This window comes from Bufo bufo, chromosome 2, assembly GCF_905171765.1.
Source record: "Bufo bufo chromosome 2, aBufBuf1.1, whole genome shotgun sequence".
Classification (NCBI taxonomy): domain Eukaryota; kingdom Metazoa; phylum Chordata; class Amphibia; order Anura; family Bufonidae; genus Bufo; species Bufo bufo.
The window spans coordinates 656,803,755-656,819,413 of record NC_053390.1 but is presented as its reverse complement, the minus strand read 5'-3'; the positions used below and the strand labels follow the sequence as shown (position 1 = coordinate 656,819,413).

Here is a 15,659-nt window from a genome sequence, read left to right as displayed (position 1 = left end):
CCGTATTTAAGAAGCGGACAGTAATATCCAGTCCATTCACCATGAATCTGTTTAATGAGACAACCATGGAATAGTTATATGGATATTTATAGGGGAAGTCTAACCAAAATGTTCCTTATTCTGTTGCTTTTTCCAGAGAAGATGCTGGGTAATATGTATATTGTTTGTTCTTCTACAGAGCTGGAGTGGACCAGAAAAGCTTCTCGCCCTAGATGAGCTCATCGACAGTTGTGAACCCACCCAAGTGAAGCATATGATGCAAGTTATTGAGCCTCAGTTTCAACGGGACTTTATTTCCTTACTGCCTAAAGAGGTGAGATGTGTTAGAGGGCACAGCTAGTTTCCCCCCGCAGCGCCCCCATCTGCCCCTTTTAGAGCTGCTAGGCTAATTACCTTCCATAAAGTCTCTTGTGTTGTGGTAATGGGTGTTTAAGGGGAAGGCGCTCAGACACATTTATGTGACTATGTACAGTAATTCCCACATTATGTACGCTAGATGCAGAAGCGCTGTGGAAATTGAGATGGATCCCATGTCTGGCGTGTCTCGGCCACGGCATCATGTCTGTAGAGGCCTGTTGTTCAGGAAGCTGGGAGTTCTCTTGTAGTGCACGTACTGTTGCTGTTTTCCAGCGTTGCTGCATTGTGGAGATTTGATTCATACGACGTATCGTCTCCTCTCTACAACACATTGATCCACACTGCATTGCAGGCTCCTCGTTCAGCGGCGCAGCCTGTTTTCTCCCCGTATTGCATTAATTACGGAGTGTGTCCCAGCATTTTGCCTACACTCTTGCTTCTGCAGAAGCCTGCCATTGTCTTGCCGTAGTGGCAGATACCCTGGCGTTCCTGTGATCTCTTTGTTTAGTTCTGTGTCTGTTGATGCCCCCCCCCCACACCCACACCTCGAAGAGAATTATTCATGTAGCGTGCAGGTTTTTGATCTTTGCTTCCTAATGCGGCACTGTTTGTCGAACTCCACATATTGATCTTGGTATCATTTTTAATTGTGTTAAAAGGTTGGCTGTGAAATCCCATTAGAGGTGTTAAGTGCATATAATTACACGCTTTTGTTTGTTGATTTTTAATTTTAGCGTTCCGAAAGGTTGATAAGATGATGATGATAGAATGGCGTAGAATAATTAAGGAGAGCGAACACCACGTACTGAGCATTTCCACCTAAACACCAAAGTTACCTTTTTATGTAGAAGTCCTTAAGTTGTCCTTTTTCTGTCTAGCCATTTCTTGGTGATTAGTACATCTCAGTTTTGTGTGGGACTGTAATAGGGCTTTCATTTCAGTGCATTGGACCTTAAAGGGGTTAGCCATTAAAGTTGATGACCTATTCTCGACACCTGGGACCCCTGCTGATCAGCTGTTAGTAGAGGCTGGCCCTCCGTGAGCACTGCGGCCTCTTCCTAGGCCATGTGACGTCACAGTACACCGGTCTCGTGGCCTAGTTGCACCATAGAAGTGAATGGGGCTGAGCTGCAATACAAAGCATAGCTGCTGTACTATGTACGGCGCTGTCCTTGGAGAGCTCCTGGGAGTCGGCTGCACTCATCAGAGCTCTGGTGAGCGTAGCCGATCAGCGGGGGGGTCCCCGTCAATGTTAGAATGATGATCTAACCTGAGGATTATCAATTCCTGGATAACCCCTTTAAGTTTACGGCCATGCGCCTCCAATTTCATGAAATGCACACTCTTCTACAAGTTTTGGGGAGAACAGCTCCGTACAAATGGCACTTTACAGAGCCTATATGACGGTTGTACAGTCTCGATGCATGCCGCTCATCCGTGTGCTTGGGGCCTTAGTCATACTGCTTTGTTTCTTCTATTGGTCATCATTCTAGTTCCTCTTGTCACACTGCTACAATTTCCAATTTGCAGATCTATCTAGTTATGTAGCAGTATGATAGCGGGGGATGTTTGTGCCTAAATTTGCAGATTTGCGTTTCACAATGCTGAATGACCACCCCTTTGGTTGCTGGGATGGTGGTCATGTTGGCTATTCCCTAGTTTTCCCTAGGGACACACATAACGAAGAAGGTGTTAAGTGGACAGCAGTTATTTTCTGTTTTGTGTGGGTGTTTTAACTTCGGTCTCGATTTGACACGGCAGGACATATATTTTGTAGACCGTTCTGCTCCACTTGCAGGAGAATGAAAGGACATGGTGTTTCACACAAAGATCACCTTCCCTTATACTGGAAACATTTTGGAACATCTCTTGCCCCCTACTTATCACCGTGTCCTTTCTGCCCGAGCACATATCTCACATCCATTAACGCTCTGACATTGGATATTTGAGGTGTGGCTTTGACCATAACACCAACCATCCAATGGCTGATTTATCTCCTGCTTCCTCTGGTCACTATGTGACCTGTAACAAGGATGTTGCACAAGGTATCTCTGGTGACCTTTTCTACATAAATCTCCACGCACACGTCTTTAACTCTTCTATAAAGGTTTGTTTTCTGCCCCCTTATGTAAAAGTAATTATAGCCCTCCCCCCACCCCACCCCTGTGTATCGGCTCAGTAAAATTTTGAATCCTTTAGCACTAAAACCTCAAATAGTTGACTGTGATTTTATGTTTTTAAAATTACCTTCACAGAATTTTTTATTTTATTTTTTATTATCCTTTTTGCGTTAACCTCAGATTTTCCGGTCTTGAAATCCATGTGAAACAATCAGTGTTTAATGGTTGACATGTTTAAGAGGATTTTCCAGCAGCAGTTTAATTTAATCCATTGGAAGATTGTGTCTTTGGAGAACTACACTTAGAAATAAGTCATTTCCTTCCTGATTTGATATGTCTCATTTAGCAGAGCCAGCTGTTAGTTGCAATCTGGCACTACACCATGCTGCAATAGAGGAAGCCTTATACCTACCATGTAGACATATAGAGGAAATCAGAGCGTCCGGAAGGGAGACTGCAAGGAAGGCCAAGTTAAGTCATCCAAGTCCTGATGGGTTATATAACAGCTAAGGGTAGACATTGCTGTTCAATATTTGCTATTAATGTAGAATTTTAATCATGGGAACTCTACAATTTACCGTAGGTAGTCAGAATAATTTTTCTACTTTGGTAAATTGCCTTCCTTGGTGGACCCACTAACTATGTAACGGCACACACTTCATTTCACTTTGTTCACATCTCCTTTTCCCTTTCGGCCTGTATGCCATGGAAGTCTCTCGACATGTGCTGTATGCCCATGTTAATGTAAGAAGGTATACCGTGTGAATTTGCATTTTTCTTTTACTTATGTTGATTTTAATTGGTCCACAAATGTCTGTCTTTTCCAGTTGGCGTTGTATGTTCTTTCATTTCTTGAACCTAAGGATCTTCTCCAAGCAGCACAGACGTGTCGGTACTGGAGAATACTAGCCGAAGACAACCTTTTGTGGAGAGAAAAATGCAAAGAGGATGGTAAGGGCCGTTAAAGGAGTGGATTTCCCTGCATTGTCAGTTCTACATATGTCCGTTAACTTCCCGCATGGCTTTCTTTAGGTATCGATGAACCGTTATATATAAAAAGAAGAAAAGTATTAAAACCCGGATTCACACACAGTCCATGGAAAAGTGCTTATATTAGACAACACAGAATCGATACAAACTGGCGACGAGGTGAACTTAAATCCCCAAAGGTACGGTGACAAAAAGTTGTGGTGTCTAATAATGTAAGAAGAGAAGTTTTACGTTGAACATCTCCACTGTTACTAAATTTAAGATATGACCCTCAAAGTATATATTTATAGTGTCACATTACAGCATAAAGGAGTTGGCTGGTCACTGAGTTCATGTTCTTATTGATATCTTCCTCATGTATGGTGCCATTTTTAAAGGGAAACGGTCACCATTGAAAATGCAGTGCAGAACTTTAAAGGGAGTCTGTCAGTGGTTTTGACCATGCTAAACTGTTGAGAGCATTAGGTAGGGGCTGGGGAGAGCAGTTCAAAACATACCTTTTGCAGAGCTTTTCTTGTGAGGAGTAGTGAGAATATGAAGTTTTATTCTGCTAGATTCTATTTTCTCGAGGTCCTAGCACAGAGATTCATTGTGAAGTGCTCTGTTTTGCTGCTTCACATCCCAACCTCTCTGCTCTGAATGATGGCTGTAATGGTCTCCTGGTTGGATGCTTCAGCTATCGCTGTCTGCAGACTGCACTGCACTTTCCTTATGACAGGTTTACTTTAAAATGTCAGACTCTGAAACTAATTTCTTGTTTTATATGGTAGTCTCTTAAAGAACTTATCCATGGGTTATTGTGTGTTGAAACTGGGCTAGGATCACGTGCTCAATGTACTGCACATGATCCAGGTAGTGCCCGCAACCTAATTAGACCGTGGTGCGCAATGCTTGCCCGATAGGGTAATGTTAATCATCATAAGTCAATACCTGTAATACACCCAATGAGCGGAGGAACACACGGCTATATGTACCACCTAGTCAAGGTCGCCTGTGGGAAAGGTCTGGCAGAAGTGCACAAGAATTACAATCCCAAGATAAAATTGAATGCGCTCCTATCTTATCCTGGGAGTAGCATTCATGTGCACTCTTGCCCCGCCTATCTCAGAGGCGACTTTGATTAGGTGGTACATATAGCTGTGTGTTCCTCCGCTGATTGGTTGCTTGATGCACACAGAGGTATCTAGGAGCAGCACACTATATGTGCAGGGTCTGCTCTTCTGAACATTAATGCCCAACGGCATATGTAGGTTCAGAGTAGGACTTCCCTGACTGAGACCACCTTGGCGCGGGTGGAGGGGCACAGATGTGTTTTAATCAAAATATATTGGCTGAGGGTCTTAGATTTTATCATATCAAAGTGAGGGCTTAGTTCATATAGAATGTTTGCATCTATTTGTATTAGTGCCCTTTTAACCACCTCCGGACCGCCTAACGCAGGATCGCGTTCCGGAGGTGGCAGCCCTGCGCAGAGTCACGCATATATGCGTCATCTCGCGATGGGCGAGATTTCCTGTGAACGCGCGCACACAGGCGCGCGCGCTCACAGGAACGGAAGGTAAGAGAGTTGATCTCCAGCCTGCCAGCGGCGATCGTTCGCTGGCAGGCTGGAGATGTGTTTTTTTTAACCCCTAACAGGTATATTAGACGCTGTTTTGATAACAGCGTCTAATATACCTGCTACCTGGTCCTCTGGTGGTCCCCTTTGTTTGGATCGACCACCAGAGGACACAGGTAGCTCAGTAAAGTCCCACCAAGCACCACTACACTACACTACACCCCCCCCCGTCACTTATTAACCCCTTATTAGCCCCTGATCACCCCTGATCACCCCATATAGACTCCCTGATCACCCCCCTGTCATTGATCACCCCCCTGTCATTGATTACCCCCCTGTAAAGCTCCATTCAGATGTCCGCATGATTTTTACGGATCCACTGATAGATGGATCAGATCCGCAAAACGCATCCGGACGTCTGAATGAAGCCTTACAGGGGCGTGATCAATGACTGTGGTTATCACCCCATATAGACTCCCTGATCACCCCCCCTGTCATTGATTACACCCCTGTCATTGATCAACCCCCTGTAAAGCTCCATTCAGACGTCCGCATGATTTTTACGGATGCACTGATAGATGGATCCGATCCTCAAAACGCATCCGGACGTCTGAATGAAGCCTTACAGGGGCATGATCAATGACTGTGGTGATCACCCCATATAGACTCCCTGATCACCCCCCTGTAAAGCTCCATTCAGATGTCCGCATGATTTTTACGGATGCACTGATAGATGGATCCGATCCTCAAAACGCATCCGGACGTCTGAATGAAGCCTTACAGGGGCATGATCAATGACTGTGGTGATCACCCCATATAGACTCCCTGATCACCCCCCTGTAAAGCTCCATTCAGATGTCCGCATGATTTTTACGGATGCACTGATAGATGGATCCGATCCGCAAAACGCATCCGGACGTCTGAATGAAGCCTTACAGGGGCATGATCAATGACTGTGGTGATCACCCCATATAGACTCCCTGATCAACCCCCTGTAAAGCTCCATTCAGATGTCCGCATGATTTTTACGGATGCACTGATAGATGGATCCGATCCTCAAAACGCATCCGGACGTCTGAATGAAGCCTTACAGGGGCATGATCAATGACTGTGGTGATCACCCCATATAGACTCCCTGATCACCCCCCTGTAAAGCTCCATTCAGATGTCCGCATGATTTTTACGGATGCACTGATAGATGGATCCGATCCGCAAAACGCATCCGGACGTCTGAATGAAGCCTTACAGGGGCATGATCAATGACTGTGGTGATCACCCCATATAGACTCCCTGATCACCCCCCTGTCATTGATCACCCCCCTGTAAAGCTCCATTCAGATGTCCGCATGATTTTTACGGATGCACTGATAGATGGATCCGATCCGCAAAACGCATCCGGACGTCTGAATGAAGCCTTACAGGGGCATGATCAATGACTGTGGTGATCACCCCATATAGACTCCCTGATCACCCCCCTGTCATTGATCACCCCCCTGTAAAGCTCCATTCAGATGTCCGCATGATTTTTACGGATGCACTGATAGATGGATCCGATCCGCAAAACGCATCCGGACGTCTGAATGAAGCCTTACAGGGGCATGATCAATGACTGTGGTGATCACCCCATATAGACTCCCTGATCACCCCCCTGTCATTGATTACCCCCCTGTAAAGCTCCATTCAGATGTCCGCATGATTTTTACGGATGCACTGATAGATGGATCGGATCCGCAAAACGCATCCGGACGTCTGAATGAAGCCTTACAGGGGCATGATCAATGACTGTGGTGATCACCCCATATAGACTCCCTGATCACCCCCCTGTCATTGATCACCCCCCCTGTCATTGATCACCCCCCTGTCATTGATCCCCCCCTCTGTAAGGCTCCATTCAGATATTTTTTTGGCCCAAGTTAGCAGAATTTTTTTTTTTTTTTCTTACAAAGTCTCATATTCCACTAACTTGTGTCAAAAAATAAAATCTCACATGAACTCACCATACCCCTCACGGAATCCAAATGCGTAAAATTTTTTAGACATTTATATTTCAGACTTCTTCTCACGCTTTAGGGCCCCTAGAATGCCAGGGCAGTATAAATACCCCACATGTGACCCCATTTCGGAAAGAAGACACCCCCAGGTATTCCGTGAGGGGCATATTGAGTCCATGAAAGATTGAATTTTTTGTCCCAAGTTAGCGGAACGGGAGACTTTGTGAGAAAAAAATTAAAAATATCAATTTCCGCTAACTTGTGCCAAAAAAAAAAAATTTCTATGAACTCGCCATGCCCCTCATTGAATACCTTGGGGTGTCTTCTTTCCAAAATGGGGTCACATGTGGGGTATTTATACTGCTCTGGCATTCTAGGGGCCCCAAAGCGTGAGAAGAAGTCTGGTATCCAAATGTCTAAAAATGCCCTCCTAAAAGGAATTTGGGCACCTTTGCGCATCTAGGCTGCAAAAAAGTGTCACACATCTGGTATCGCCGTACTCAGGAGAAGTTGGGGAATGTGTTTTGGGGTGTCATTTTACATATACCCATGCTGGGTGAGAGAAATATCTTGGTCAAATGCCAACTTTGTATAAAAAAATGGGAAAAGTTGTCTTTTGCCAAGATATTTCTCTCACCCAGCATGGGTATATGTAAAATGACACCCCAAAACACATTCCCCAACTTCTCCTGAATACGGCGATACCACATGTGTGACACTTTTTTGCAGCCTAGGTGGGCAAAGGGGCCCATATTCCAAAGAGCACCTTTAGGATTTCACAGGTCATTTACCTACTTACCACACATTAGGGCCCCTGGAAAATGCCAGGGCAGTATAACTACCCCACAAGTGACCCCATTTTGGAAAGAAGACACCCCAAGGTATTCCGTGAGGGGCATGGCGAGTTCCTAGAATTTTTTATTTTTTGTCACAAGTTAGTGGAAAATGCTTATTTTTTTTTTTTTTTTTTTTTTCATACAAAGTCTCATATTCCACTAACTTGTGACAAAAAATAAAAAGTTCCATGAACTCACTATGCCCATCAGCGAATACCTTGGGGTCTCTTCTTTCCAAAATGGGGTCACTTGTGGGGTAGTTATACTGCCCTGGCATTCTAGGGGCCCAAATGTGTGGTAAGGAGTTTGAAATCAAATTCTGTAAAAAATGACCTGTGAAATCCGAAAGGTGCTCTTTTGAATATGGGCCCCTTTGCCCACCTAGGCTGCAAAAAAGTGTCACACATCTGGTATCTCCGTAATCGGGAGAAGTTGGGGAATGTGTTTTGGGGTGTCATTTTACATATACCCATGCTGGGTGAGAGAAATATCTTGGCAAAAGACAACTTTTCCCATTTTTTTTATACAAAGTTGGCATTTGACCAAGATATTTATCTCACCCAGCATGGGTATATGTAAAAAGACACCCCAAAACACATTCCTCAACTTCTCCTGAATACAGAGATACCAGATGTGTGACACTTTTTTGCAGCCTAGGTGGGCAAAGGGGCCCACATTCCAAAGAGCACCTTTCGGATTTCACAGGTCATTTACCTACTTACCATACATTTGGGCCCCTAGAATGCCAGGGCAGTATAACTACCCCACAAGTGACCCCATTTTGGAAAGAAGAGACCCCAAGGTATTCGCTGATGGGCATAGTGAGTTCATGGAAGTTTTTATTTTTTGTCACAAGTTTGTGGAATATGAGACTTTGTATGAAAAAAAAAATTAAAAAACAAATCATCATTTTCCACTAACTTGTGACAAAAAATAAAAAATTCTAGGAACTCGCCATGCCCCTCACGGAATACCTTGGGGTGTCTTCTTTCCAAAATGGGGTCACTTGTGGGGTAGTTATACTGCCCTGGTATTCTAGGGGCCCAAATGTGTGGTAAGGAGTTTGAAATCAAATTCAGGAAAAAATGAGGAGTGAAATCCGAAAGGTGCTCTTTGGAATATGGGCCCCTTTGCCCACCTAGGCTGCAAAAAAGTGTCACACATCTGGTATCCCCGTACTCAGGAGAAGTTGAGGAATGTGTTTTGGGGTGTCTTTTTACATATACCCATGCTGGGTGAGATAAATATCTTGGTCAAATGACAACTTTGTATAAAAAAATGGGAAAAGTTGTCTTTTGCCAAGATATTTCTCTCACCCAGCATGGGTATATATAAAATGACACCCCAAAACACATTCCCCACCTTCTCCTGAGTACGGAGATACCAGATGTGTGACACTTTTTTGCAGCCTAGGTGGGCAAAGGGGCCCATATTCCAAAGAGCACCTTTCGGATTTCACAGGTCATTTTTTACAGAATTTGATTTCAAACTCCTTACCACACATTTGGGCCCCTAGAATGCCAGGGCAGTATAACTACCCCACAAGTGACCCCATTTTGGAAAGAAGAGACCCCAAGGTATTCGCTGATGGGCATAGTGAGTTCATAAAACTTTTTATTTTTTGTCACAAGTTAGTGGAATATGAGACTTTGTAAGAAAAAAAAAAAAAAAAAAAAAATCATAATTTTCCGCTAACTTGTGACAAAAAATAAAAAGTTCTATGAACTCACTATGCCCATCAGCGAATACCTTAGGGTGTGTACTTTCAGAAATGGGGTCATTTGTGGGGTGTTTGTACTGTCTGGGCATTGTAGAACCTCAGGAAACATGACAGGTGCTCAGAAAGTCAGAGCTGCTTCAAAAAGCGGAAATTCACATTTTTGTACCATAGTTTGTAAACGCTATAACTTTTACCCAAACCATTTTTTTTTTACCCAAACATTTTTTTTTTATCAAAGACATGTAGAACTATAAATTTAGAGCAAAATTTCTATATGGATGTCGTTTTTTTTGCAAAATTTTACTACTGAAAGTGAAAAATGTCATTTTTTTGCAAAAAAATCGTTAAATTTCGATTAATAACAAAAAAAGTAAAAATGTCAGCAGCAATGAAATACCACCAAATGAAAGCTCTATTAGTGAGAAGAAAAGGAGGTAAAATTCATTTGGGTGGTAAGTTGCATGACCGAGCAATAAACGGTGAAAGTAGTGTAGGTCAGAAGTGTAAAAAGTGGCCTGGTCTTTCAGGGTGTTTAAGCACTGGGGGCTGAGGTGGTTAAGGCCCCTTTCACACGAGCGTGTTTTCCGCGCGGGTGCAATGCGTAACATGGTTATAAGGGAAAATAATAGCATTCTTAATGCAGAATGCATAGTACAATAGGGCTGGAGGGGTAAAAAATAATTTAACTCTCCTTAATCCCCTTGTTCGCGCAGCCGGCATCTCTTCTGTCGTCTTCTTTGAGGAATAGGACCTTTGACGTCACTACGCTCATCACATGGTCTGTCACATGATCCATCACCATGGTAAAAGATCATGTGATGAGCACAGTGACGTCATCAAAGGTCCTATTCCTCAAAGAAGAAGACAGAAGAGATGCCGCCTGCGCGAACAAGTGGATTGAGTTAAAAAAAAATTATTTTTTTTTAACCCCTCCAGCCCTATTGTACTATGCATTCTGTATTCAGAATGCTATTATTTTCCTTTATAACCATGTTATAAGGGGAAATAATACAATCTACACAACCTTGAACCCAAACCTGAACTTCTCTGAAGAAGTCCAGGTCTGGGTACCACATTCAGTTTTTTATCACGCGTGTGCAAAACACATTGCACCCGCGCGATAAAAACTGAACAACAAAACGCAATCGCAGTCAAAACTGACTGCAATTGGGTACCTACTCGCGCGGGTTTGCCGCAACGCATCCGGACACGCTCGCCTGCGAGGGGCCTAAGACTCTACTAAACCCAGATGTTGAAGGAAGCGATAAATGAAATAATCTAAAAATGTTTTGTTGTCTTCTCCTAGGTGCTTAAAGGTCATGATGATCATGTGATTACTTGCCTCCAGTTCTGTGGGAACCGGATAGTTAGTGGTTCTGATGACAACACTTTGAAAGTGTGGTCAGCGGTGACTGGAAAGGTAAGAGGTTCATGTTTGTGATTCCAGCATTTTTTGGGGTGCTCAGTTTTTCTATGTGCTTTTAACTGTTGAAGCAGGACAATATTGAGTTTTTGTGTGTTTTTTTTCTCCTTTTGCCTGGCTTGGATGCTTCTAGACAGTTACACAGTATATTTATGGCCTCTTTAAAAGTAACGTCATATCGTGTCCTGCTTGCCCCCTGTTTTGCAGCAGTAGGTAAGGCAGCCTAGTTCAGTAATTAATTGGGGAGGGGGAAGCTGAGAAAATTCTATTTTTGTTATCTATGTAAATAGTGGCTAAACTACTCAGCTTTTCAGGGCAGTAAAGTTTTTTTTTTTGTTTTTTTTTACTTTTCTATTCTGACCTTCACTATGGCAGTTGTCTGAAGGCTGTGACCTTATTACTTCTACATTTTGCTGATGCTTTCATCAAGCTGCTCATTTTGATTTGTCTATTGTCTGAATTCTCCACTCATTGATCAGGCTATACAAGATGGGTGTACTGTTTATATGCTTTAAGGCAGCGTGGCGTCCTTGTAAGAAATGCCTTCAGGAGATACGCCGTGCTGCCACTCCCTGTTTGTTCACATTCTTTAGCGCAGGCTTTTCCCATGATGATGTCTCAAGATTTTCATGCTGTATGAGATTGGTTTACTGATCCCTCCCCTAAAACCAACATTGGGATCTTTAGTTTACCAGAGCACAGTACCCTTTGTTGATTATCATCTGTACTGGATACCTGTGCCTCGCTTCTTCAGGAGTAATGTATGGCATACAGTGGGGAAAGGACATCTGAAGAGTTTTTTTGCGGGACCCAGCCACAATAATAATGGATTCTATAGCAGCAATGATCCCATTATCAATTTATTGATGCTCGCCTAGGGGACAGCTACACGGCGTCATGTCATACCACACAAAATGGCATGGCTACATCACGCCATTTTTCTGTGCAACATTTCATATAATGTATTTCAATGGTGGCGCACTGATGACACGTCACCGTACTCTCAATGCCAAAAAAGGCCGTCAAAGGGCCTTTTTTGATGTGCAGATGATCATGTTGGGAATGAAAGAACCCTCGTTTCTGATAATTTGCCCATAGAAATGTGCCCTCAATCAGCTTACAAACAAGTCTCCTTTTTTCGGATGATCCCATTGTTTATGTGGCACTAAAAAAAAAAAAAAATCGTCATTAGTCAGCAGCGCATCGCCCTGTGTAAATGGGGACGTGCTGCCAACTAACCATGAAACTGTATTAGGGATGAATGATCATTGGGTGCAGCGGCTTACTTCAGAGCTTGACAGGTCCCAGGCGGTGCTCCGTGTGCCTACAAGTATGCTGAGGGCACCTTAGGTTTTTGGGTTATTTTCCGTATATTTTTTTTATCGACTACCATTGGATTGTTTGTCCTGTTACTTGGGCAGGCTGAAGCACTTGGAGTCTTGGTGCTTTTCCTATGTCGGTACTGCTAAATGTTATTATTCATCATGTTCTGCAATATCTGCTTGATTCAGCCCGACAAAAGCGTGCAAGAGAAAAATGCATGCCTTGGGCAGTTAGGTTTTACTGAATGTGATAAAACTCAATCATTGACGTCTCCACCCAGTCTGGTACATGTAGTAGTGTTACAAATCGCCCAAGGCGCACAGGGCAGCAAGGAGACCATACTACCTGGTTTCTGCAAATAATATCCTTTGGAGTCACAAGGTCTGCTGATAAATGTGTTTGATAATATGTTAATGGAGAGTAGTCTTACATCATGTCGGTCATGTGCAGGTGGGAAGATTTGATACTAGAGCTCAGTGCCCAATCATATGCCAAGCGCTCTTCATTCGAGGCCTACAGCTAAGCGTAAATGGCTTTTTAATATAGATGTTATCCCTTTCTTTCTTTGCCGTTGGGTTTTTTATTAGTTGCTTTGCAATGTGACATCTGAAAGTGAATTATGGTTTACAGCTGTATTATGCGCTGCATACTGTAATATATTGCACATTGTTTGTACTTATTGACTGGACCATGTTGTTGAATCCCACTGAAGTTATGAGATGTTGTCTGGGCCTTATTTTCTTGTCCCAGTAAGGACTGGTATCTTTTAGACCATGGCTGCCAGGCCGGCAGCCTTCCAGCTGCTGCAAAACTGCAATTCCCAGCATGCCTGGACAGCCTACAGCTATCGGCCCACAGCAGGCCATGGTGGGAGTTGTAGTTTTCTAACCGCTGGAGGGCCCCAGGTTGGGCATCCCTGTTTTAGACTGGTTTTAATGCACATGTTTTTGCCTGATTTACTTTTCGTGTTTTGTCTTTTCTTTTTTACTGTCTGTTGTAGCAACTGAAGCCTGCATATAATTTTTCAGATAAGTTTTCTAAACCAAAATGATCTCATTCCAGTGTCTTCGAACTCTTGTTGGTCATACGGGTGGAGTGTGGTCATCTCAGATGAGAGATAACATAATCATCAGTGGTTCTACAGACAGGACGTTGAAAGTATGGAATGCAGAGACTGGGGAATGTATACACACTCTTTATGGACATACCTCCACCGTGCGCTGCATGCATCTACACGAAAAAAGGTTAGAATGCAGAACATTTTGTATTACGAAAACCGTAAATATGTATCTCTCTTCTAACTCCCTCTTGGCCTCCTTTCACCTTTTACTGAAGCAGTGTAGTTATTGCACAGTATAAGGCTACTTTCACACTTGCGTTCAGAGTGGATCCGTCTGGTGTCTGCACAGACGGATCCGCTCCTATAATGCAGATGTTGGGATCCGTTCAGAACGGATCCGTCTGCATTATAGTTCAGTAAAAATTCAAAGTGTGAAAGTTAGTCAGACGGATCCGTCCAGACTTTACATTGAAAGTCAATGGGGGACGGATCCGTTTGAAATTGCACCATATTGTGTCAACTTCAAACAGATCCGTCCCCATTGGCTTACATTGTACGTCTGGACGGATCCATTTGGCTCCGCACGGCCAGGCGGACACCCGAACACTGCAAGCTGCGTTCGGATGTCCGCCTGCTGAGCGGAACAGAGGCCAAGCGTAGCCATCCTGATGCATTCTGAGCGGATCCGCATCCACTCAGAATGCATTGGGGCTCTACGGATCCGTTCGGGGCCGCTTGTGAGCGCCTTCAAACGGAGCCCACAAGCGGAACGCCAAACGCAAGTGTGAAAGTAGCCTAAGCCATATGACGTATTAGTGGTCTGTGGGCATTTGCAGCAAAGCAAGATTCCTGCCATTAAAAATGCCAGTTGCACATGTTTTATTAATTTTATGTATTATTTGTGCTTAAAGGGGTTGTTTGAGATAATTACAATTTTCTGATAAGTCCTGCAATTGCTTTATTAGCATGAAACATGATATACTCAACCGTTTCTCCACACTGGTTTTCTGTTGCGCTGGTCTGGTACTCCTGCCACTGTTTGGTTACAAACAGCAGTTATGTGGTTGGATATGGCGCATGACTAAGGTTACTTTCACACTAGCGTTTTCCGGTATTGAGTTCCATCATAGGGGATCAATACCAGAAAAAAACAATGGGCACAAAACTAAACAGAACGGAATGCTCCAAAATGCATTCCGTTCTGTTTAGTTGCGTTCCCAGACCGGAGAGCAAGCCGCAACATGTTGTATTTTGCTTTCCGTCCTGGGGATGCGGAGCAAAACAGATCAGTCATGACCCCAATGCAAGTCAAGGGGACGAATCGGTTTTCTCTGGCACAATCTGCCACAATAGAAAACTGATCCGTCCCCATTGAATTTTTAATGGAGTTCATGACTGATCCGTTTTGACAATGTTAAAGATAATACAACCGGATCCGTTCAAACTGATCTAGATGGTTGTATTATCAGTAACTGAAGTGTTTTTGCTGGACCCTGCCGGATCCAGCAAAAACGCTAGTGTGAAAGTAGCCTTAGCCAATCGCCGTCCCCAATGGTTGCAGCTGAGGACAGTTATTGGCTGCAGCAGTCAAGTGCCACAGGTCACTGACGTGGTTTGTGAGCAAACATCGGCAGGAGGAAAACTGGAGAAACAAATGAGTATGGTGGTTTTTATTTTAACGTGGTATTCGGTTTTAAAAAAAAATTTGTTTACATAATAGGAAATCATACAATTTTCTTATATACAAATATTTTCAATTCTGTACACATACCTTTCTTATGTTAGGCAGTTGACCCCTATATGCAGAAGAATGGTATAGCCCATGTATCAGTTCAATGTAATACATCCATGGCCTAACTGAAACATGGCGTTGGTCATATGACACTCTTTACACCCTGACATTCAGTAAGCAGCAGTGTTACATGACATACATGTGCCGGGTCAGCGCATAGGACACATCCATGTGATATGTAAATAGAACTAGTGGTTAGGGGTGGGCGATATGGCCTAAAATCTATATTGCGATATAATTTTAAGCATGTGCGATATATATTGCGATATATTGTTTTCTATATTGGGGGGGGGGTGTTTAAATTTATTTTATTTTTTTTACTTTTTATTTAATAACTATTAGCCTCCTTAAGGGCTAGAACCCTTGTCATATTCACCCTAATAGAGCTCTTAGGGTGAATAGGACTTTACACTCTCCCTGCTGCCCTGTGCTTTGTGCACACAACAGCAGGGAGCTGACCATGGCAGCCAGCCTCTGATCTGCCCCCCC

General features: G+C 43.5%; 1 protein-coding gene across 6 annotated transcripts in view; it reads left to right on the top strand.

The window, feature by feature from the left end:
• Positions 1–15,659, top strand: part of FBXW7 (F-box and WD repeat domain containing 7) — a 194,262-nt gene that overhangs the window by 166,552 nt on the left and 12,051 nt on the right. For all 6 annotated transcript variants that reach the window (XM_040418545.1, XM_040418544.1, XM_040418543.1 and 3 more), the window contains 5 exons: positions 179–313; positions 3,305–3,428; positions 3,510–3,646; positions 10,879–10,992; positions 13,381–13,562. In XM_040418545.1, coding sequence (XP_040274479.1) covers positions 179–313; positions 3,305–3,428; positions 3,510–3,646; positions 10,879–10,992; positions 13,381–13,562 — 692 coding nt within the window. The remainder of the gene's footprint in view (positions 1–178; positions 314–3,304; positions 3,429–3,509; positions 3,647–10,878; positions 10,993–13,380; positions 13,563–15,659) is intronic.